The sequence below is a fragment of the Podarcis gaigeae genome, assembly GCF_964106915.1.
Source record: "Podarcis gaigeae genome assembly, chromosome: 5".
Taxonomy (NCBI): Eukaryota; Metazoa; Chordata; class Lepidosauria; order Squamata; family Lacertidae; genus Podarcis; species Podarcis gaigeae.
Genome location: NC_139681.1, coordinates 80,818,772 through 80,840,237, shown reverse-complemented (window position 1 = coordinate 80,840,237; position 21,466 = coordinate 80,818,772). Strand labels below are relative to the sequence as shown.

The 21,466-nt window shown below is 45.1% G+C and overlaps 2 protein-coding genes and 1 long non-coding RNA gene across 4 annotated transcripts in view; 2 read left to right on the top strand and 1 right to left on the bottom strand.

Annotated features, from left to right (window-relative positions):
- The window catches only part of GFM1 (G elongation factor mitochondrial 1), a 38,312-nt gene that overhangs the window by 3,603 nt on the left and 13,243 nt on the right, over positions 1-21,466 (bottom strand). Inside the window, exons 8-15 of one of the 2 annotated variants that reach the window (XR_014564340.1) lie at positions 19,617-19,701; positions 19,301-19,438; positions 17,022-17,123; positions 16,341-16,397; positions 15,273-15,410; positions 14,716-14,798; positions 1,351-2,410; positions 288-811 (exon numbers count right to left, since the gene is read on the bottom strand). Coding sequence is in view for 1 of the 2 variants with exons in the window: in XM_083739454.1 (XP_083595580.1) it covers positions 288-432; positions 2,248-2,410; positions 14,716-14,798; positions 15,273-15,410; positions 16,341-16,397; positions 17,022-17,123; positions 19,301-19,438; positions 19,617-19,701 (911 nt within the window). In the remaining variant the exon portion in view is untranslated. The remainder of the gene's footprint in view (positions 1-287; positions 812-1,350; positions 2,411-14,715; positions 14,799-15,272; positions 15,411-16,340; positions 16,398-17,021; positions 17,124-19,300; positions 19,439-19,616; positions 19,702-21,466) is intronic. The other variant, XM_083739454.1, reaches the window with a different exon arrangement.
- Positions 1,190-16,918, top strand: LOC310845112. The gene is made up of 2 exons (XR_014564468.1): positions 1,190-1,308; positions 16,088-16,918. It is a non-coding gene; the product is annotated as an uncharacterized lncRNA (long non-coding RNA).
- On the top strand, positions 5,787-15,229 carry LOC310845030 (latexin-like). Its single transcript, XM_083739908.1, has 6 exons — positions 5,787-6,464; positions 7,792-7,854; positions 9,268-9,445; positions 10,851-10,987; positions 11,753-11,815; positions 14,196-15,229. Exons 1-6 carry the CDS (start codon positions 6,054-6,056, stop codon positions 14,292-14,294), a joined length of 951 nt encoding a protein of 316 aa, XP_083596034.1. The 5' UTR covers positions 5,787-6,053; the 3' UTR covers positions 14,295-15,229.

Here is a 21,466-nt window from a genome sequence, read left to right as displayed (position 1 = left end):
AACATGAAGAATGCAGGAATGCAGGTATGCAGATATACAGATCAATGAGCTTCCTCAGAGAGAAGAAGAGTTGTAAATTGGGCAGAAGTGGACAGCTTTAAAATGAAAGGAGGAAAATAAGCTTAAAGTTGATGCAGAAAAAGCCAGAGCTAGACACAAAAGTGGCGAACTGCATAGCAGCAACTGCATTATTCACAAAACTATTCCGGATAAACTGCACGGGGAAAATGGAAATAAAGAATAGCTATGCGGTTAAGGTTGGAAGCGGCCCATCTCTGAAGCAGTACCTTGTTTCAAGGCTCCTTCACCAGCTCGGATGAAAGCGATTTCGTTGGAGTCCACCATGTGACTCGCACCATCTTCTAAGACGAACCGTATCCCAGAAATCTTGTGAGCCGTCAAAGGGCCTTTTTCGCACGCCTCAAGGAACCCCTATAAAAGAATAGCCTCAGCGTTAGCGACTTCAGTTCAAACGGTGGCAAGTCCTTTGACATGCAGGTGGCTGTAGGAAACATGTAGACAAGTAGGCCTTTGCAGCCAAAATGACCATGCCTGACTTGAAAGGAAAAGGAGCAACAAAACTGTTATGTTTATAGTTCTCCACAAACAATGGTTTCCAACTCAAGGGACAGCCCAGAAAACACACTCCCTCCCCCTTCTCTCTCTCCTGCACAGAGCAAACTCGAAACCAAAGTGACTGATGAACTAGAATTACAGGTATACCAACATTTACTATGGTTAATTTCTAATTTGTTATTTCAGTGCTTTTATACCACATTCATTTTTTTAAAAAAAAAGACTACAAGAGGAACTTACGTGCATTTTCCCCTCCAAAAATTTAGGGGAAATGTGTGTGCGTCTTATGGAGCGATAGCAATGCGAAGCCTCCAGAGTGCAGTGGGAGCGCTCCCACCAAGACTCTCCTGGCTTCAGTGAAAGGAACCCGAAGCCTCCGGAGTGCAGCGGGAGCTCCTGCCGCACTCCAGAGGCTTTGGGTTGCCTTCACTGAAGCCTGGAGAGCGAGAGGGGTCAGTGCACACCGACCCCTCTCGCTCTCCAGGCTTCAAAGATAGCCACCTGAAGCTTCCGGAGCGCAGCAGGAGCTCCCGCTGCGCTCCGGAGGCTTCGGGTTCCTTTCGCTGAAGGGTAGGTGCGAAAGGAACCTACCCTTCAGCTAAGGTGAAGCACCCCTTCAGCTAAGTGGGAGGAGAAATGGAAGGGGCTCCGTTTCTCCTGTCACTTCGCTGAAGGGGCACTGCGCAGAGAGGGGGAGATTTTTTTTTTCTTGTTCTCCCCCTCTAAAACAAGGTGCGTCCTATGGTCGGGTGTGTCCTATAGAGCAAAAAATACGGTAATCAAAATTATATGCTGCATATAAAAAAGACAAAACATCAAAAACCCATAAAATAAGATTCTACTCACTCATTACCCACACCAATTCCACATCCACTTTCTCTCAGTCGTCCTGCATGCCCACTCACCCACCCACCAAAAGCCTCTGTACCTACAATGCTAGGTCAAAACCATGGTCTCTTAGCACACCTAGAACCCTGCTCCAAATTTCAGCTTATAGAAGTAGGATATGAAACAGATTTGAAGGGTATCTTACCAGAACCATCACCTTTTTAAAAACAAAAATGAAACAGTAACCTTGCCAAATGGTAGAAGATAGTCTCTCTCGTTTTAAAAGAAAGAATCCCTCTCTGCTTCCTTCACCAATTTCACAAGAGCAAGTCAACATGGACGAACTGCAGGCATTTATTTTACGGTGATGGCAAAAGCTAAGCAGAATGCAATGGACCAGCCTATTTAGGGAATGCACTTAGGAAAGACAGTCAAATGGCCCGAGGACATATAAAGAATGTTTTCCACAGAGATGTAAGTAGGAGGCAGAACCAAAGGAGCTTGCCGTCTACTTGAAGGCCCAAGAAAGAGGTACCAGAAATCCAGTGTCAACCAGACTAGCTTGCAATCACCTATGCATTAAGAATAAGAACGCATCTTTAATGCATAGGAGTGATCTTTCTCTGCTCTTTTATTACCTAGCAAGATTTTCTGGTGTGTGGATGCCTGTGTGTGTACTTTTGAATTCTTGTTTTCATTCCCTTGTGTCTTGTTTTTTACCATTTTCCTGCTTGAATCTCATTTGGCTTCACAGCCAACCTCTTGCTTGAGAAGATGCCCATCACCAGCTTGTGATCCTGTCAAAACTGCATTGACTGGGGAGGGGGGGGAGGCGGACCTCACCTTTTCAATGGCTGGCACAAACTGCTTTGGGATATTCGTTCCGACCGTCTTGTCAACAAATTCCACCTTGGTGTAGTCTTCTTCCTCCAGAGGCTCTAAATAGCCTATCACTTTGCCATACTGGCCTGCTCCACCAGACTGCCTTTTATGAGTGAAGTCGAACCTGTGAAAAGACATAAACTCAGCAAAAAGAAAGGAAGGGAAGCAATGCCTATTCATTTTGCTCAGCACACATGCGTAGCTCAAATCCTGGTCTTTAGATCTACAGGAAAGCACACAACGTTCTCACTTGGGTGCTGGCTCCCACCTAACAAATGGCCAGAACTTCCTGTCCCCATATAATCTCTTGTAGAGGACTTTATGGAGGAACCACAACCCAAACAAGCTTCTACAGAAGGGATGAGAAACCCCAGGCCTGTCTCTCCTCCACAACACTCCCCACTGGCCTTGCTTCACACCTCCCTTGAGCGTTTGTGCCTGGCTGGAATATGTCCTTGAACTCTGGTAATGCTTCTTGCTTGCCTGCCTCAAAGGCAGAAAGATCAGGTCTGCAAGTGTATATCGAAACTAGCATGTAGTACTATAGTAAAATTCATATTCATTATTTTGCCTGCACTGGCATGTGACCCCCCTGGAAGGCTGACCCAGAAGGGAGTGTAGACCTTGGGCTGAGAAAGATTCCTCCTCCCTCTACAACCAGACCATTTCCATGGTGGTATTTTTTGGAGCTTCTCCACTTATGGAAGCAGCAACTGGGAGGCTCCATGCGAGAGTCCTGTTCATACTGACATTTCCCCCGTTCGATACCTAGCAGAAGTTGGAATTGGCATGCAGAATAAGTGGCCAGTCCACAAGCTCTTCAAAGCAAAGGGCCTTAAGCTGCCATGGTGACTCAGCCTGTCTAAAATCAGTCCCTCTGCACTCCGATTTGGCACAGAAACATGCATCTTATTGGGACAGGATGCTACATTACTCTGCATTTTAGAAAATAGTCTTGAGAGGAAGGCCAGCCCAGAACACTTTGCTGCTGCAGGTGACAGCCCAAGATATGAAAGGAAGAAGAAGAAGAAGAAGAAGAAGAAGAAGAAGAAGAAGAAGAAGAAGATGATGGTGGTGGTTTAGATTTGATATCCCACTTTATCACTGCCCTAAGGAGTCTCAAAGTGGCTAACAATCTCCTTTCCCTTCCTCCCCCACCACAAACTGTGAGGTGAGTGGGGCTGAGAGACTTCAGAGAAGTGTGACTGGCCCAAGGTCACCCAGCAGCTGCATGTGGAGGAGCGGGGAATCAAACCTGGTTCACCAGATTACGAGTCCACCGCTCTTAACCACTACACCACACTGGTACCCCATTCTTGGCATCGAGTGAAGGTGACACAAGCTATTTTCCAGCTGATATGACTGGAGCTTCTTTCGAAGCCCTATCCAACCTCTGGAACATCCAAACAGCTGGGACTGAGCGCCCTCTCCCACTCTGCTGTCACTGCAAATGAGGTGTTTTGGCTGAAGTGCGTTTTTGCACCTTAGTCAAATGAGTATTAATTTATGCAAATTTATGCAGACTTCATCCTGAAATAAAGCATAGTTGTGGGAAGAAAACCTTAGTTGTGGTTGTTTCCGATGAGGCATGCACATATTTTAGCAGGCACCCTCTTGCTATCAGCATCACTCCCTCCTGTGCGAGAGAAAAAGAGGAGTGCATTTTCTATGGGCCCTGAGTGGTGCTGCCAGACCATCTCCATTATGTCCTAGTAAAGCTGCAATCCTAACCCCATTTATCTGGGAATAAGCCCTGTTGAAGTAAATGGGATTTATTTCTGAAAAGACATGGTTAGGATTGCACTACAAAGCTGTCCTATTGGCTAGGGCCAGCAGCTAAAACAAAAATGCTTGCTAATCAGCATCAGCATCTGTTCACTGTTGAAAATGAGATGATAATGCTGCATTTAACTTTCCAGAATTTTTTATTGTATTGTTGCATATTTGTATGATTTTCTGGGCTGCTCACAGAACTCTATGGGGTGGGGTGGCCTGACCTATAACAGTGGTCCCTCGGGCTACAAACTTAACTCATTCTGGAGGTCGGTTCTTAACCCGAAACCGTTCTTAACCTGAGGCACACTTTCGCTAATGGGCCTCCCGCTGCTGCCGTGCCGCCAGCGCACAATTTCTGTTCCCATCCTGGGGCAAAGTTCGCAACTCAGAGAAACTACTTCTGGGTTAGCGGAGTTTGTAACCCGAAGCGTTTGCAACCCAAGGTACCATTGCATATAAAAAACAAATAGAGAAAGTACTAGACTAGTTCCTTTGTGTGCAGACTGCATTTCCTGGTTATTTTTGACAGCACAACCTTTTCTACTTCCAGTGGTAACAGCAACAGCCCTTTATAGGAAACACAGCAGAAGTTCAGGACTTTATCACTGTAGCAATTTGGCAGCAATGTCCTCTTCCGCCCCCCAAAAAGGGAAAAAACAAAGCCCAAAGTTCATGCTCTTTCAAACTACAGTGGTGTGTGATGTATTTATTTAGTTTTGTAAAGCCTTCCATGGTAAGGTAAAGATAAAGGGACCCCTGACCATTAGGTCCAGTCGTGGCCAACTCTGGGGTTGCGGCGCTCATCTCACTTTATTGGCCGAGGGAGCCGGCGTACAGCTTCCAGGTCATGTGGCTGGCATGACTAAGCCGCTTCTGACGAACTAGAGCAGTGCACGGAAACGCTGTTTGCCTTCCCGCCAGAGTGGTACCTATTTATCTACTTGCACTTTGATGTGCTTTCGAACTGCTAGGTTGGCAGGAGCAGGGACTGAGCAACGGGAGCTCACCCCGTTGCGGGGATTCGAACCGCCGACCTTCTGATCGGCAAGTCCTAGGCTCTGTGGTTTAACCCACAACACCACCCGCATCCCCGCCTTCCATGGTAGGAATAGAGAAATAAACTGTCCAGTACAGTGGTACCTCGGGTTAAGTACTTAATTCGTTCTGGAGGTCTGTTCTTAACCTGAAACTGTTCTTAACCTAAAGCACCACTTTAGCTAATGGGGCCTCCTGCTGCTGCTGCGCCACCGGAGCACGATTTCTGTTCTCATCCTGAAGCAAAGTTCTTAACCTGAGGTACTATTTCTGGGTTAGAAGAGTCTGTAACCTGAAGCGTATGTAACCCGAGGTACTACTGTATTACAGTCTGTTACTTAATATCATTATTTTACTTATATTGGTTCTCCAGCTTCCTTTGTAATTAACTCTTTACAGGGCTGAAGCAGTGTGTTCCTTTTGTATTCTTACAAAGATTAATAAACCTAGTTTGTTTGCTTTTTAAGCCTCTCACCCCACAGCTGCCCCAAACTCGATGGTTATTTCTTATTTCAGAACACTTCGGCTGCCAAGTTCATATTCCGGATGGGAAGCCATCTAGAGGCACAAAAAGGGATGGTGATGCTCCATAGGGCATCGGAAGAAGCAGGTTGCAAGCTTTTGCCGAAGTAAATCACCTTCATCCCAGTCCTAAACACACCTACTTGCTCCCTGGGAAGCATCGCGTTTTTGAAGCTGCGCAATTACGAACGATCCACTTGATTTCAGCGGGTTTTATTCGGACGTCATTCTCGACCTCTGCCAAAATCCCTTGGCTGCGGTCCCGGGAATCTCATGAACTCCCAAGTAAACATGCACAGATCGTCCTGTTTGTCCTGAGCGGCCCAATATATACACGGATCTCTGGAATTTTGACCTAATGGTTCATTTCCAAGCGCCCCCATCTCGACTCTCTTCCTTCTAGCTTCGCCGCGCAGGATCCACCCCCGGCCCAGATGTGGAGCCCGGGCGGGCAGATGTTGCGCCTCTGCGCCCCAGCAGCCCCCGCTCGGCTCGCCCTCTTCCTCCTCCTCCTCCTCCTCCTGCCGCCGCCGCCGCTTCCTGGTTCTCTCCCGCCGGCGGCGCAAGAAACCCCATTGTGCGCGGCGGCTGCTGCAGCCACCGCCCAGGCCCAGGCCCAGGCCCGCCGCCGAGCCCCCCTTCCCGCTCCGCCAGGGAGGAGCGAGCGGCGCCGAGGCCTCTCCGAGCGAGCCTCCGCGCGCCCCGGAGCCGGCCCCATGGAGATCCCCCCGTCGCACTACCCGGCCACGCGAGCCGCCGGCGTGGTCGAGAACTACATCAACTACCAGCACGGCAGCCCCAGCAAGATCTTCGGCGTGCGGGAAGTGCGCCAAGCCAGCCGAGAGGTAAGCGGGGCCGGGAAGGCGCGGGCACAGAGGCGCTGCTTTCCAGCGCGCGCGCTTCCCTGGGAAACAAAAACACACACCCAGCAAACCTATGGCACCCTAAATGCTACCGCAGGGCCCTTTCTTGGTTTCGCTGCTGCAAAAGGCTGCAGCAAAAGTCGCGCTCCCCAGATTTAACTTGGAAGAAAGGCCCGTTTAACGTGGCGGGACCTGCTTGCAAGTCCATCTGCAAAGCATCTGGGCGCCTAAATAAAAAGGCGCTTGCAGAGTCTCCGCTGCTTTCTCCTCCTCTGAGCAACTTCTCTGCAAAGCTTGATTCCTAAAAGGGTTCGAGGCTGAAGACGCCAATCACTGCAGAGGGAACAAGCAAGCGCGCACAACACCCTCTTCCCCATCTCTGCTACTTTTTAATCCAGGCTAGCGGGGCTCATCCTGGCCCGCGAGAAGCGACACTTTCTTTTCAACAAGGCGCACAAAGAGACCAGGGGCTGCGCCCCAAGCGATCGCCATGATCGGCAACGACAACAGTTGTTGCTATAGCTTTCTCCTCCCTTTGTGCGCCACGTGGACCAGCAGCGGCAAAGCACCTGCCCCATCGATCGGTAAAAAACGAAGTCCACAGAGTTATCTCGCCTATTCAAGGCGGAGTAAACTCGTTGCCTTAACCCTTCTTGTTCCAGACTTGCATCTAATGCCAGTCTCTCCCTTGGGCGGAGGGCGGGGGGAGGGAGAATCTATCACTGCTGCATTATAGGGATAAGCTGCAGAACCAGTTGCAGTAAAAACAAATAGAAAGCCTGGTTGATCCTGGCAACTGTTTGCTGCCCACAAATAAGAGCACTAACCTTTCCAAAACAGGCACACACCTGCAGAACCCCATCCCAAATCGTAGCTGGTAGAGAATGCCCCAGAAGTGTCTTTTGGACGCTTAACTGGAATACAAGAATTCTCAACACGTCATAAGCGTGTTACATCCGTTCCAAAGTAGAATGATGCTTTTTATCCACCTTTCATCTCAGCAAATGTTCTAAATAATGGGGTACTTTGAGGCAGCTGGACACTGCTTTTAAACACTGGGCACTAGCTAAAGTTAAACATTTTTTTACACCTCGCTGATTTCAGCAAGGGAGTGTTAAGCTTACCTACTGAGTTCAGTGGGCTTTAAACATGCTTGGCCTTTAAAAAAAATACCTTCCACAGCAAGTTAACTGTTTGTTTTTGATACGGATACTGAATACATAAAGAATACCCTCATATTGTTAGGGTCCCTGGCAAGTCCTCTGAAGTCTAAGTAAGATAAACAACATGTACTCTCTTTGTAATTCAGGAAATTCCAGGTGTTGGGCACAAATATCGCCTGAAGTTTGCAATGGAAGAAGAACTTCAGAAAGTAAGTCCTGCTCCTTTGTTTGTTGGTAGTTGGGATTCATTTACGGCAAACCTCAAGATGGTAAAGAGTAGATTGTATCACTGCCTGTATGATTCCTGAATGAGATTTCTCCAGCCATAAACTACCTGGAAACCACTTCAAAAAGTTGAGGCTGGTTCTAGGACAAGTCGACAGCACCACATTCTTAGGCTGGTTTCAACAGCCCTCTGGGAATCCTGATCCTAAATTCATTTATCAAGATGCTGCCAAGAGCCTAAAACTTCCATGCAACACGCAAGAAAAAGTGGGACAGGTTCCTGGCAGAACTTTGGGTTATCACCTCAAAATGAAAATCAGAGACTATTGCTGGTTTATAGATTCATAGTCATCACTCTGAATGTATGAATCAGCCATTACAAACAGAACCTCATGTGTCACATCAGTCTTCAAAGGGGTAAGAAATCAAGTGATGTCCAGACTTGGAAGGGACCTTAAAGACCACCCTGCCAACATGGGAGCCCCACAACCACATTAAAATAAGGAACTGCATGCAAGCCACTTATTTGTAGCAAAAGCATTCATTGCTTCTAGAATGTAAAATTTCAGAGTTTATTTTAACCCTTTAAAAAATTGGTACCTGACCTTGACCCCCCCCCCCAATTTCATATATGCCCCTTGAAATAATGGGGTTGCATTGACACAAAACCACATCTTGCTAATGGATCTGTTACTCTCTGATGGAATATGTAAACAAATGCTGTTTTTGCATAAACGTTCACATCACCAAGGAGCAGACAGCACACTGCAGCTCAAATCACCCATCGCAGCAGGAGTGGGGAACCTTTTTCTCCCCAAGGGCCGCAATCCCTCCTGGGCAACCTTCTGAGGGCCACATGGAAAAATGGGTGGAGCAATGAATGCAAATTTTACCTTTGGCTTTAGGCAAGTTTCAACACAAACTCACATACACTCCTCTCTGTTCAGACAATCAAGAGGCATTATCAGAGTTCAAAGACACATTTGAGCCAGGCAAAAACACTTTTTTTCCGGGGGGGGGGGGTGTTAAGCAAGATGAGAGGTGCTGCCCTAGGAGATTTCTGATGGCAAAACAGAAAGATCTATGCTTGAAGTTCCCTGCCCCTGCATTATAGGATGATTCCACAACAGGGGGAGATGCAATGTTCAATAGCAGAGCAACTGAAGAAAAGGGGAAGAGAGATAATACACATAGCACTTCTCTTGAAGAGAGAGCAATATACAATTATTCTGAGCAAGGATTTAGGTAAGAGAAGGATATGGATATTCTAATAGCAATGATGACTATTTTGGTTAGGTGATATTGGTAAACAAGAGCGAAGCAAAATGTGTTTATCATTTGAATAGCAAGCTCCTTCCAATTTAGTTTTTTAACTTGTCCGATTATTTCTCCAGCAGGGCAGTCCTGTGAACTGCACCGCTGAAATCCTGTATCATCACGGCGACCCACATGTCGCTCCCGAAGTGCATTATACAGTGGAAGGGGAGTTCGGGACAAATACAGAGGAAGCAGACAACAAGTTTTACAACAGACTCAAGAACCTGCCAGACCTATTAGAGGCACAAAATCTTCCAGGTTAATTTTTTTAAAAAAATGCAACTTGAAATTACCTTTATGAATGAGGTGTCAGTGTTGAACTTAAGGTTTTGAAATAATTGGTAAATGTTGCCTGCAACAAAATGTTGCAACGTCTCCTCCCTCCTAACAGGCATGCTTCCTTTTTGGATTCCATCCAGCCGTTTCCTCTACTCCCTCCCCCCCCCCTTTCAACATTACGTATGGAGTATGCTCAGACATTAGGCCACTGTGATTTTTTGCTCCCTTTTGAAAAGGGTTTTTTGTTCCCTGAGCATGCTGTTGTTTTCTTCGTTTCTCAGTAACGCCATTTTGGTTGCAACTCATGCTATTAGGAGGGAGTGGATGCTTGAATACATGTCCCACAGCTTTTCTTTAGTTAAGGTACAGGCAAAGAACATGGGGCTCAAGGACCAGTTCTTTACTCCAGTCCCACTTAGAATGAAAGCAGCAAAGCGCAAAGACAGAAAGTCTTGGTAGACCTACATTGGCTGCCCCTGCTTTAAAGCAACTGCAACTAGATCTTAAACAATGTAAAAGCGGAACGACCATTTGCGGGATTCAGCTACTGTAACAGATTACAAATAAAGTTCTCAAAAATACAGCTAGTTGCCATGTAAATGGGTGACTTGAGATGATCAAGCAAGCTGATCAGCCGGAGACTGGAATGTGTCTGCAACAAGTAGCAAACTACACGGAGCCGTGTTATAGCACATTTAGTGTGTGCAACAGATCTCTGGTACAGAATTTGGAGAGCCACCACTTTCATTTTCAGTAAAGCAGGTGTAGTATCTCTATAGCCACAAATACGGAAACAGGTTTGCGGTACCCACATACAGTGGACACTCGGGTTGCGAATGTGATCCGCGTGGGATGCACGTTTGCAACCTGCAGCGGCGCATCTGCGCACACGCGGGTTGTGATTCGGTGCTTCTGTGCATGCACAAAGTGCGATTTAGCGCTTCTGCACATGCGCGACCACTGAAACCTGGAGTACTTCTGGGTTTCGGCGGGTCCGTAACCCGAAAAAATGCAACCTGAAGAGTCTGTAACTTGAGGTATGGCCTGTATTTCCAACAAATGAATGCCTGCCTTCTGCGGCTATGAGTCCCTTGCCCATGGTTCCTAGTCTGGATGGGCAAAACTCACGCAGTCCTGTTATTCCCAAACTTAGCTCTGCCTTTCTTCCTGCCACTGGCTGTCAAACAGAAATCCAAGTTCTGCATGAAAGGTGGAGTATTCAGATTGTGCAAAGTTAAGACATCTTTAATGAACTTTTTTTTGGGGGGGGGGAATTGGCACAGAATGCAATTTGTGTCTAGGAATTACTTTTAAAAAAACACAAAAAACTATACATGCTTAATACTTTCCCAGTTCGATTCAAGCTATTTGTTTCTGTTGCCAGACAATTTCGGAAATGTCTCTGAAGAAATGCAGCCTGTTCGGCACTTAGCCTGGGTTGCCTGTGGTTACGTAATATGGCAGAATTCGACAGAAGACACTTGGTACAAAATGGCAAAAGTGCAAAGTGTCAAGCAAGTGGTAAGTGAATGGATCAAAGAGGGGAGTCTGACAAGTTGTCCTCTGGGAAGAAGAGTTCACAGTGGAGTGCAAAGTGAAAGTATTTTTTGAAGGAAGTCACAAAGTGGAGATTAACATGGGATTCTCAGTGTATACTTGCCTAAGAAAGCCTGACATATTCTTAAGAATAAGAATAATTTATACCCTGCTTCTCCATTTTGGCTTAATTTTTGTTAAATAAATCAGGACATGGTGTAATATAATATGTCAAGTGTGGTTGTTCCTCTGAAGTTGTATTTACCTAATTTTAAGGCCTGCTGTTATTATATCCTGATATGTAAAACCACAGAATTCCCCCCCCCCATTTTACTTCCTCTTTAAAGGGAAACTCTTCTGTTCAGTTCTCCTGACCAAGCCCTAAAGGATTTCAGGTCAGAAGAACCCAGAAGTAGACAGAGTCTCCATAGTGATTTAATACTAAGACAAAAACAAGCAATGAGTCAGTTCTAAACCCATTAAATTGTTTATGGAAACGAGAGCATTCCTTCTTATAAGAATAGAATCCCTTTTCAGAATTAAGGAACGGCAGAGTTTTAAATGATGGGTCTTTGCCTTCTGGATGTTAAAGGGAAGCAAGGAAGGAAACCTAGTTCCCTCCTGGTAGTTCAAGTTCTTCAGTGTTTCCACGCTCACTGAACAACATTTGAAAGTGGTTAGCTGTACATGGGTAGCAGCCGTACTTACTAAAGTCAGGGTATGTTTTCCCCCCTCTTTTGTTGGTTGCAGAAAAGGAGTGATGATTACGTGGAATTTTCCTATGTGGTTCTGATCCATGATATTGTCTCCCAGGTAAGTAACAGAATTGTAAAGCAAATAAAGGAAGGGGCGGGGGGAGAGAAGAGGACCTTTCCTGAAAAAAGCAATCCTGGAACAGTGATCACCACAGTATCAGGATGTTAGGACAGGAAGGAGCAACTCAAGGGCCCCAGAGCTGTTCACAGGCTTGTATCAGGATAGGCAATGGAGGGCCCTGCATTTAATATGGGACTCCCAACTCCCATAGATGATGGCACTTGTAGATGAACAATACCTGGGAGAACATGACATTGGCTAGCCCTAGGCTTCTGTGCGGTCTGCAGAGTACAGCAGAGAATGGGATAAAGACAGTCTGAAAAGCAAGGCACTGCCAACCTTCATGGTTAGGCACAGGTCTCAGCACTGCTTCAAACTAAGACCCATGATATGGAGCAACAGGATTCACCTTTCTCAGAATCTGTATTCATTTAAAACACAAACACACACACAAACTCAAGCTCAAGATATTTCTGGCCACAAATATAGGACTGGAAGAGCATTGTCAGTGCCTGCTGCACTCTCAGAAGTTAGATTTCCAGAGGTAAGGAATAGACCCATTGGGCAAAGGGGTTTGCAGGGGAGTTTTGGACTAGATGACCCTTCCCACTCTACAATTGGACTAGGCTCCCTTCCCACTCTACAATTCTATAAGCAGACTTTGCAAAAGTGCAGGATTCCACCAAATGAGATTTTTTTTAAAGCAAATGTTCATAAACTATACGGGTCACAGAATGCATGGTGCAGAATTTGCGCTGTTAAGGTTGCAACTTTTGTCCCACTGATACAGGTTTCTATTCACCAGCAATCTGATCTGCAGTAATTAGCATCAGTTCACTCCTACCATGAAAGCTTCACTTCCCGAATTCTACAAGCCAGCCTTCCACTAAAGGCAGAGGATAAGGCTAGGCTGTGTCCTCCACCCTGGCCGATTAACCAACCCTACTTACCTAGATTACAGTATGCATTTATTTATTTAACGTGCAGAGGACACAAACACACACAGCCCTGACTATATCCTAGCTTGAAGCACCCTGTCCCTTTAGCTGCGTTTTCCTAACTTTACTAGCTGAGCACTCCAAGAAAAATCAGCTCTAGGCAGTCAGAACCCTCAAAACAGCACACAGCGAGGAGAAGGGGGGAGACTGTCCAATATAGCAAGCAGAAATTCCACCCAGAGGTTCTGTCATTAGAAGGCTCTTTCTGTCAGAGGAAAGCTTTAGATTCAAACCATGACCCCTCCCAGATTAACCCCAACTGTGCCATAAGCAGAGAACAGGAGTGAACAAAATGCCCACGTCCGTCTCATGGGTGGGTGCCTATTCAGCAAATCACTCTAGATCCCCCAACTATGCAAAAGCGCATGCTACACAGGAAGGCAAATCTTGGCCAATCTGACATCAGATATGTAAACTTGTTGATCCACCATATTGCAATTGTACATACCTGCACACAAATCACAGTGCAATGAATCGCTTTTCATCTAGTGACACCTCTTATGTACTACAAATGCCTTGTATTGCAGAGAGCTTGTGTCTCCCTCTCCTACCCACCCTGGCTTCTCTCATTTAGATTAAGGTGCAGGAACCAGAATGGTTATATAAGAATGCAACACCAAGCCAGAAGTACAAAGGAAGTCCACAAGAGGATATAAACCAGGGGTTGGCAACCTAAGGCCTATGGGCCAGTAGCAGCCCACAAGGCTTGTCTAACTGGCTCATGGCGACCCCCGCTGCCCCCTGCCACTAGCTCTCACCGGTGCGGTGCGGGGACCAACTTCCGGGTTGATGGCACCTGTGCGCATGCGCCCAGGTGTTCCTCCGACCTGGAAGAGTGCCCGTGTACACACGCTCCGGCCCATCCTCCAACGGACAGAGCGTCAACTGGCCCATCCTCAGATAAGGTTGCTGACCTCTGATATAAACCTTATTCCCAAGTATTGTGAGAACAAAATTTGTAGATGGTGACCTTGTGAGGCTGCTGTCTATTGAACACTTCTGGTTGCATGGTTCCCTATGTGCATGAATTGGGCAGAGAGCAGGCCTATATTACAGGTTTGAAAAGTCAGCCTTGAAACAACACTGCATGAAACAGTAAGGTGCGGGGGAACTACCTGGCAATATTTCAGTGAAACAATTCTCTCCTTTTCCTGCCATCCACATTCTTGATTACCTTGCTATATGAGAGTCACTGCACTTTGTTAAGAATTTCAGAGTTGGAAAAAGGAGGAGGAATGAAATGTGACCTGGCCCGAAGTTACTAGATAGGAAAAGAATGTGATTTTCCAGATATGCAGAGATAACAACGCTCCTCCTTGGTTTCTCTAATACCCTGGCTGTTCTAACATTTGGGCTTTTTTCTTTTTTGTAATCCACAGGAGATTATTCCTTGGCACATGCAAGTTTTATGGAACCCGCAGCATGGAGTTAAAGTCACACGGAACAGCCGTCAGCCAAAACGTGCGGCACAGGATTAGTGGCCACAACTTTGACCCTACTACAGGGGTACCTTGGTTCCTGAACGGCTGAGTTGTCAAACAAATTGGCAAACCAGTGTTCTGGTTTGTGAACGTTTTTTGGAAGCCGAATGTCTAACACGGCTTCCACCTGAGTGCTGGAAGCTCCTGCAGCCAATCGGAAGCCACAGCTTGGTTTTCATGGATTGAAATGCATTTCACGGTTGAAATGGATGGATGCCCGAAACAGATTAAGTTTGAGAACCAAGGTACCACTGTATTAGAGGTTGTTCAGATGTCTTTAAAACAACTTTGTACAGCTAGAGGAAGGGCTATAAAATAGGCCTACGCAGGTTCAGAAACCCCTACATGTATAAGGACTAATGCAAATTATTTCCTGGTCTCAGTGTGGTGCCTCTCACATGCCAGGGTGAACACTTACGGTACAGTTGCCACAATGCTCTCTCTGAACGCTACTTTAGGCTTTCCAGTCTCACAAGGACAACCATATTCTCTTTCCATTCTCTAGGTAGAAACAGCACACACAAAAATATACTGATTAAAATGTGTTGCCAAATGGGTAGCGCTAAGCATAATCTCACCTAATTATTCCCGAATGCTACCTACAATCACTGGGAAAATGTCAAGCCAACATTTTCCAGCTGTAGTATCTCTCTAGTTGATTAGAGCTTCTTATATCTGGACCAGACAGAAGTCCACCCACCCAGAGCAGATTTGGAGTTTTTTGAGTAATTTTTTGGTCCACATCCTGTACATATGCAAAATTTCTGACCTTCTATATATACTTCACGAGCGAGAATCACAAAAAATTGTTAGCACAGACGCAGCTGAAGAATTACAACCGGCACTGTATAATTTATACATAGCCAGATATGAAGCTGGGGAGCACAACTAAACTATAAATGCTGAATTAAATAAATACTTTTGCCAAGTGAGACTCGGTAGCACACTTGACCAGTGCAATCTTGTAACAATCACCTGTGCATAGATTTCCAGGTGCAGTTCTCCCATTCCTGAAACAATGGTCTCTTTGCTCTCGCTGTCAAAATGAACTCTGAAAGTGGGGTCTTCCCTTGTGAAGCGGTTAATGCCTTTTGAAAACTTATCCAAGTCATTCTAGAGGGGGGCGGGGAAATAAAACAAGGGTCAATTAATGTCTTTTGCATCACTGAGTATAACAAGATAGTCAAAAGCGCTGGGGTTACAGGACAAAATCCCTTTAAAAAATGGAGCTAGATGGTTTCTATAAACTGTAGGGTATCAATGGAACGTGTTGGCTTCAGAGCATCACAAACCTGAGACTGCTCCACTCAGTACTGCATTGACAAGTACTGTATTTTTCACTCTATAGGACGCACTTTTCCCCCTCCAAAAATTAAAGGGAAATGTGTGCGCGTCCTATGGAGTGAATGCAGATTCCTTGGCTTCAGCGATAGCAACGCGACGCCTCCAAAGCGCGCGAGGGAGCGCTCCCTCTGCGCTCCGGAGGCTTCGCATTGCTTTCGCTGAAGCTGGGGGAGCAAGACTCTCCCGGCTTCAGCGAAAGGAACCTGAAGCCTCCGGAGTGCATCGGGAACTCGTGCTGCGCTGCGAAGGCTTCACAGATAGTCTGAAGCAAGACTCTCCTGGCTTCAGCAGAGGGAGACCTGCGCAGCGCCCCTTCAGCGAAGCGGGATGAGAAATGGAAGGGGCTCCATTTCTCCTGCCACTTCACTGAAGGGGCACTGAGCAGAGGGGGGAGATTTTTTTTTTCTTATTCTCCCCCTCTAAAACAAGGTGCGCCCTATGGCCAGGTGCGTCCTGTAGAGCGAAAAATACGGCAAATACACAACTAGGATTGATCACACAAAATTGCCAGGGCATCAAGCCTATTGGAACTCTGCAGCAGGAGAACCACCACACCAAAGGCTCAGCTTCTCCCAAACATAAGAACCAAATGCAACAGAAACTTTACAATTTTCCTCCAAGAAAAATCAGATCACAGCATTCCTTACAGATTAAATAAAACTTTTACTATTCACCCTTGTTTGGACTTCCGATCCCTACCTTGTTTGATGGCTTCATTGCCACTGAAATGACAGGATCAGGGACATGAATAGATTCCTATGAAAGGGAACAGAACACAGAAACCAAAGAAGCATTTGTTAATATAAAAACACTTGAAAATTATCTTTCCAGATAATTATCTTTACTTTTAACACTCAAACCCACAGGCAGCCTTCCTCTTTCTTTTTAGGACTTGAAATTTATGGGGTTTGTTAAAACAAAAGTTTTGTAATAAGGGATCAGATCCTGGTTTGTAGTCAGAAATTAAATGACAGTTTCCCTGTTTAGATTTTATGGATAAATCAGAATTTTTTCATTATGGCATTTAAGGGAGGAGAGAAGGAAGCAGGAGCGGGCATAGCACTTATCTTAATAAACTGAGATTGCTACATCTGTATTGTGCTGTACTCTTCATAGAAGGGCTGGATGATACATTTCTGATCATGCTCATTCATTTCAACAGAATGCACAACTGACGTTAGCATAAACTGATTATACTTGTAGGTATTTTTTAAAAAAATTATTGTAATAGCTGTAAAAGCAGATTCAAAATAAAACCTTTTTTAAAAAAAGTAAAAGTTTCTTTAGTACAGAGGATATTTAGATTAAGGAATAACATCTGAATTGAGATTTTAAGAAATATAAAAAGAACATACAGTTCAATTCAGAGGAGGAACTTACCATGGAAAGGTCAGTGTTAGATTTTTCTGAAAATGTATCCCCACTAGCACAGTCGATGCCGAATAATGCACAGATGTCTCCTGCATAAACTTCTTCCACATCCTAGTAGAAACAAAACAAACATTAGCATTCTAGGTGCTTTTTATGGCATTAGGCAAGAGTGCAACCATTCTATAGCAGTGGTAAGACCTGCATGCATAGTCTACCCCTGATTATAACAGGGTTTTCCTAGATTCCAAGCTGCCACTAGAGGCTCTCAGTGTTTCAGTGGCAAGGAGTACCTATGCCCTTGTTCCAGCTGGCTGACAAATTATAGCCATCACTACCATAGTCTAGGTTTTTGATAAGCTCCTAACTGGACTACTGCAATGAACACTACGTAGGGCGTCGCTTGAAGACAGCCCCAAAGCTGAATTTGGTGTACAATGCCACTGCCCATTTGTTGTCTGGGGCAGTAAAATGGGATCATGCCACGCTGATCCTGAAAACTCACTGCTAAGCAGCAAAGTCTGATTCACGCTGACTGGTAAAGCTTACCTGTCAGGAGTTAGATAATCACATTCTTTCTGCTAGATTAGCCAACATGTCAAGACAGTAGTAACCAGAGAAAGATGAGGAAGAGTGCAATACTAGGATCAGGAACGAGTGGCTCCCAGAGAGTATGGGGCGACTAATTGCCAATATGACAAAAGCCATTTCACTAAAAGCGTTTTTACTATCAACCTGAAAGCTAACTTTTGAGACTGTACTAAGATGAACTTGGAGACAAATTTAGCCCTTAAGAATAATTGAAGAATGGCCCATTTTGGCCTTACTGTTGAAAGATCAGTGGGCAGCTATGCTGACATCCACTTCCAGCTGTTTTTATAGGGTCGTGATGCTTAAAAGCTAACTGGGTGTGAAGAAATCGACTTGGGATTCCCCAGGCAGACATTTTATAACATCATGGGAATGTCTCAATTTTTTTCATTTTGCGAAGAAAAGGGGTTCTCGGGGCAAGGGGTGGATAAAATAGGGGAGCAGTTATGACAGAATGTTAATTGTTATATAACAGGCATGTCCAACAGATCGATTGTGATCTACCGGTTGATCGTGGGGTGTCTGTGGTCTATCACCCGCCCCCCAAAAAGCTCGACAACTTTGATGAACCCTCCCCCCAAGAAGCTCAACAGCTCTGGTGATTCCTCCCCAAAACAAGCTCAACAACTCTGGTCAACCCAATGGGTAGATCACTGCCAGTTTATTGATAGAGGGAGTAGATTGCAGTCTCTTGGACATTGGACGTGCCTGCTATAGAGGCCTTCATGAGCTTGCAGCTTTGGTCAGCAGCTGTTTGGTTTTTCCAAAAGAGGAGCACGTATTGAATGGAGCAGCGAAGGCTGGAGAGCCAGCGGCAAGGGCTCTCGGTACACCCTCCCATGGTAGCTGAGACTCAGGCAAAGGGCTCTTTAACCTCTTCCTCCCCAGTGGGAACAGAAACTTTAAAAGGGCTCTTGATGACACTGAACAGCAACAGCTGTATCTCCATCTCTCCATCTTCTACATCCTGTCTGCCTACACTACATAAAGCATGAAATGCCTTCTTCTCAATTCACATGGGAGAAAGCAGCTACAAAGAGGTGTCCTCAGGATCAAGGGCGAAACCGAGGGAGGAGATGGCAACAGTATTGCGCTGTACAGTCGAGCAGGGTATCAACTGAAAACCATATAGATGTTTTTGAAGAGGAAACAAATTTTAGGAGCAGCATTTATCTGCAAATAAAATCCCAGCGCACAGGCAAGGAACTGAAACGCCTTTAACTAGAAATGCCTTCTCTTTGACCCAGATTGCATACAAAGAATGCCGTAGCGAAGTGGTTCCCAAACCCTTTTTTCCTCATGGACCACTTGAAAATTGCAGGTGGCCTTGGCGAATGACTTGATGACTATTCTACTTGTTGCAGCGACAGTAATATGCTGTGCTTGCTGCGGTATGCTTTGCAGATGTATTTCTATTGCTTCTTTTATTTCTTATATTGCATTTTCTTGCATTACACTTTGCATCCCATAGAATCTGAATCGTTACAGGATAGAATACAACATAAGAAATAAAAGAACAAATACAATTTAAAGATCAATATGGGTATTTGATGCAGACGTGATAGGAACCACCTGACTGAAACTCGCCCAGGAGTCACAGTTCAGGAACCCCTGCCTTTGTTTACATCTTCTTCACTGAATGGAAAGGGATTGAAGTGGAATAAAATGCCTCACAGACTGGGTTTTCCCTCGACATTCACCTCCATCGTGTCTGCATGCATGCGGACCAGTCTTGGCACCCGGACCTTCTTCCCAGTCCTGGTATTGTAGATGGAATCGCCTTTCTTCAGCATCCCTTGATAAACGCGCACATAGGTGAGCTGTCCAAAACGCCCAGCCTGCAAGTGGCAGAAAACAGCAGCCAGTCAATCGAGGGAGACAAAACTTTAGGAGAAGCAGAGAGAATCAGCACAACGCACATCCTGAAATCTAGAGCAAACGGCCCCTAGCAGCCCTGTCCCAACAAGTTTCAGCTCAGTGGTCCTTAGTTAGAAAGTTTTGTCGGAGGTGACCTACCTCAAGTTTAAATGCCAGGCCCAAAAAAGGCAAGGAACTGTCTCTGGCAGAGCTCAGCGAAATCAGAGATTTTTCCTTGGAATCCCTTGAAGAAGAGAAAAGTTAAGTTTAAAATGCAGTATTTCTACGGTACTTCTCAAGCCGTTCTTTATATGGGGATCTGTTCTGAAAGACGATTTAATGAGCAGCCTTAACAGGCCCTGAAGACCAATGGCAGATGTAGAATTATTACTAAGAACAGCCTTAGTTGGGTTTATGTTCTTTTTGTCTGTGTTTACCAGTTAAATCCGTCCTACCTGCTTTCTATGCAGGTTTTTAAAGGAAAACCCTTAAAAATCCACATGGCTTGTGTGTGTATCCTCACCTTTCCCCCAAAAGAAAACTTAAGAGGTGGTCAAAACACTGCCTCTCCTTTCTTCCTTTGCAGATTTTAGCCACTTGGAGCAGCTAATGTATGCTAACTCCTGCTGCATGGATTTAAAGAGTTCTGCAATTCCCCCTGGAAGCGATGGATATAAAAACATGTCACTGATCTCAGAAAGAGTGTAAGGGGGAAATTATGATTGTCCCCCTGGGTCCAGCAGCTTCCCCACCCACCATACCATCTCCCCGAGAGTGACTGCATGTTATCACATCCTGTTGCTCCCAGAGGGAATTGGAGACACATTTTCAACCCACACAGCCAGATCCACATGGGCTAAATGATTCCAAGTAACTAGTACATGAAAGTAAAGCCCAAAGGGTCAACTCTCAGGTCACCTCATTGTGGAATTGGGCAGGAGTCTTACTCAATCCGCACGTCCAAGGAGCTGTGTCTGCTGTAGAATCTGAACTCACCAAATTCCTTCCTAAGAATTCTTAGGCTTGATTTTTAGCAGAAACGTGCACTGCTGGAGGTGTAAGTGAATTAAGGTGGATTTAATACCTATCTTTTGGAGTTGTAAAAAAACCGATGCATTTCTGGAGAGAAGCACCCAAATCTTATACGGGCAAGTACAGGCTATGATCTCCCAAGAAATCCTAAAATTCTCCTTTAGATAACTTCATTCTGAAGTCATTAATACTGATTTACAGCTGGTTACTGCACCGCCAACATACAGCAAAACAAGTGTATTTCACAAAAATGGAAAAATAAAGACATTCCCATAACAGGATAAGGAAAATCTGGTAAACTCTCTTAATGTTATAGCTTACATATGAGAGAAACACAATGCATAATAATGAAGAAAAGAAACTTATTGAGAGAGGGGCCTTGTTTTTGCACTATGGAATGACAATATAAATGACGCTGTTTTTCCTTTTAATTTATTCATGGTACTGTAGGTTTTCTGTTATGTTGCCCCGTTCCCACCTTCAAGTGTCATTTCCCTTTCCCCATTAGCTAAAGTGGTGCTTCAGGTTAAGAACAGTTTCAGGTTAAGAACAGACCTCCAGAACGAATTAAGTACTTTACCCGAGGTACCACTGTAATTGCTGCATATACTTACTCTCTATTTTTGAAGGGTTTTTTTTTTTTTACTGAAACATAAATAAATATTAAGTCAGCCTCTAAGCATCTTGCAGTATTGGATTCTGTAGAGACAGCCAAAAGGTTTTTTTTAATAATAATAATAATAATAGAGAGCTGAAGGTAGTTTAATAGACACATGCCCATTTCTTTTGTCTAGTGTCACCTCTAATCAAATGAAGTTTCCAGGGTTTTAAAGGACTACAAAAGCCAGTAAAGCTCGTTTACTAGAGACAACAGTGGGATGAGCATCTACATCACAAGCAACAATGTCTCTATTATATCACCTTTTGTTCTTTCTTTTTTAAAAGATGCCTGATTAATCACTGGGGATGAGAACAAG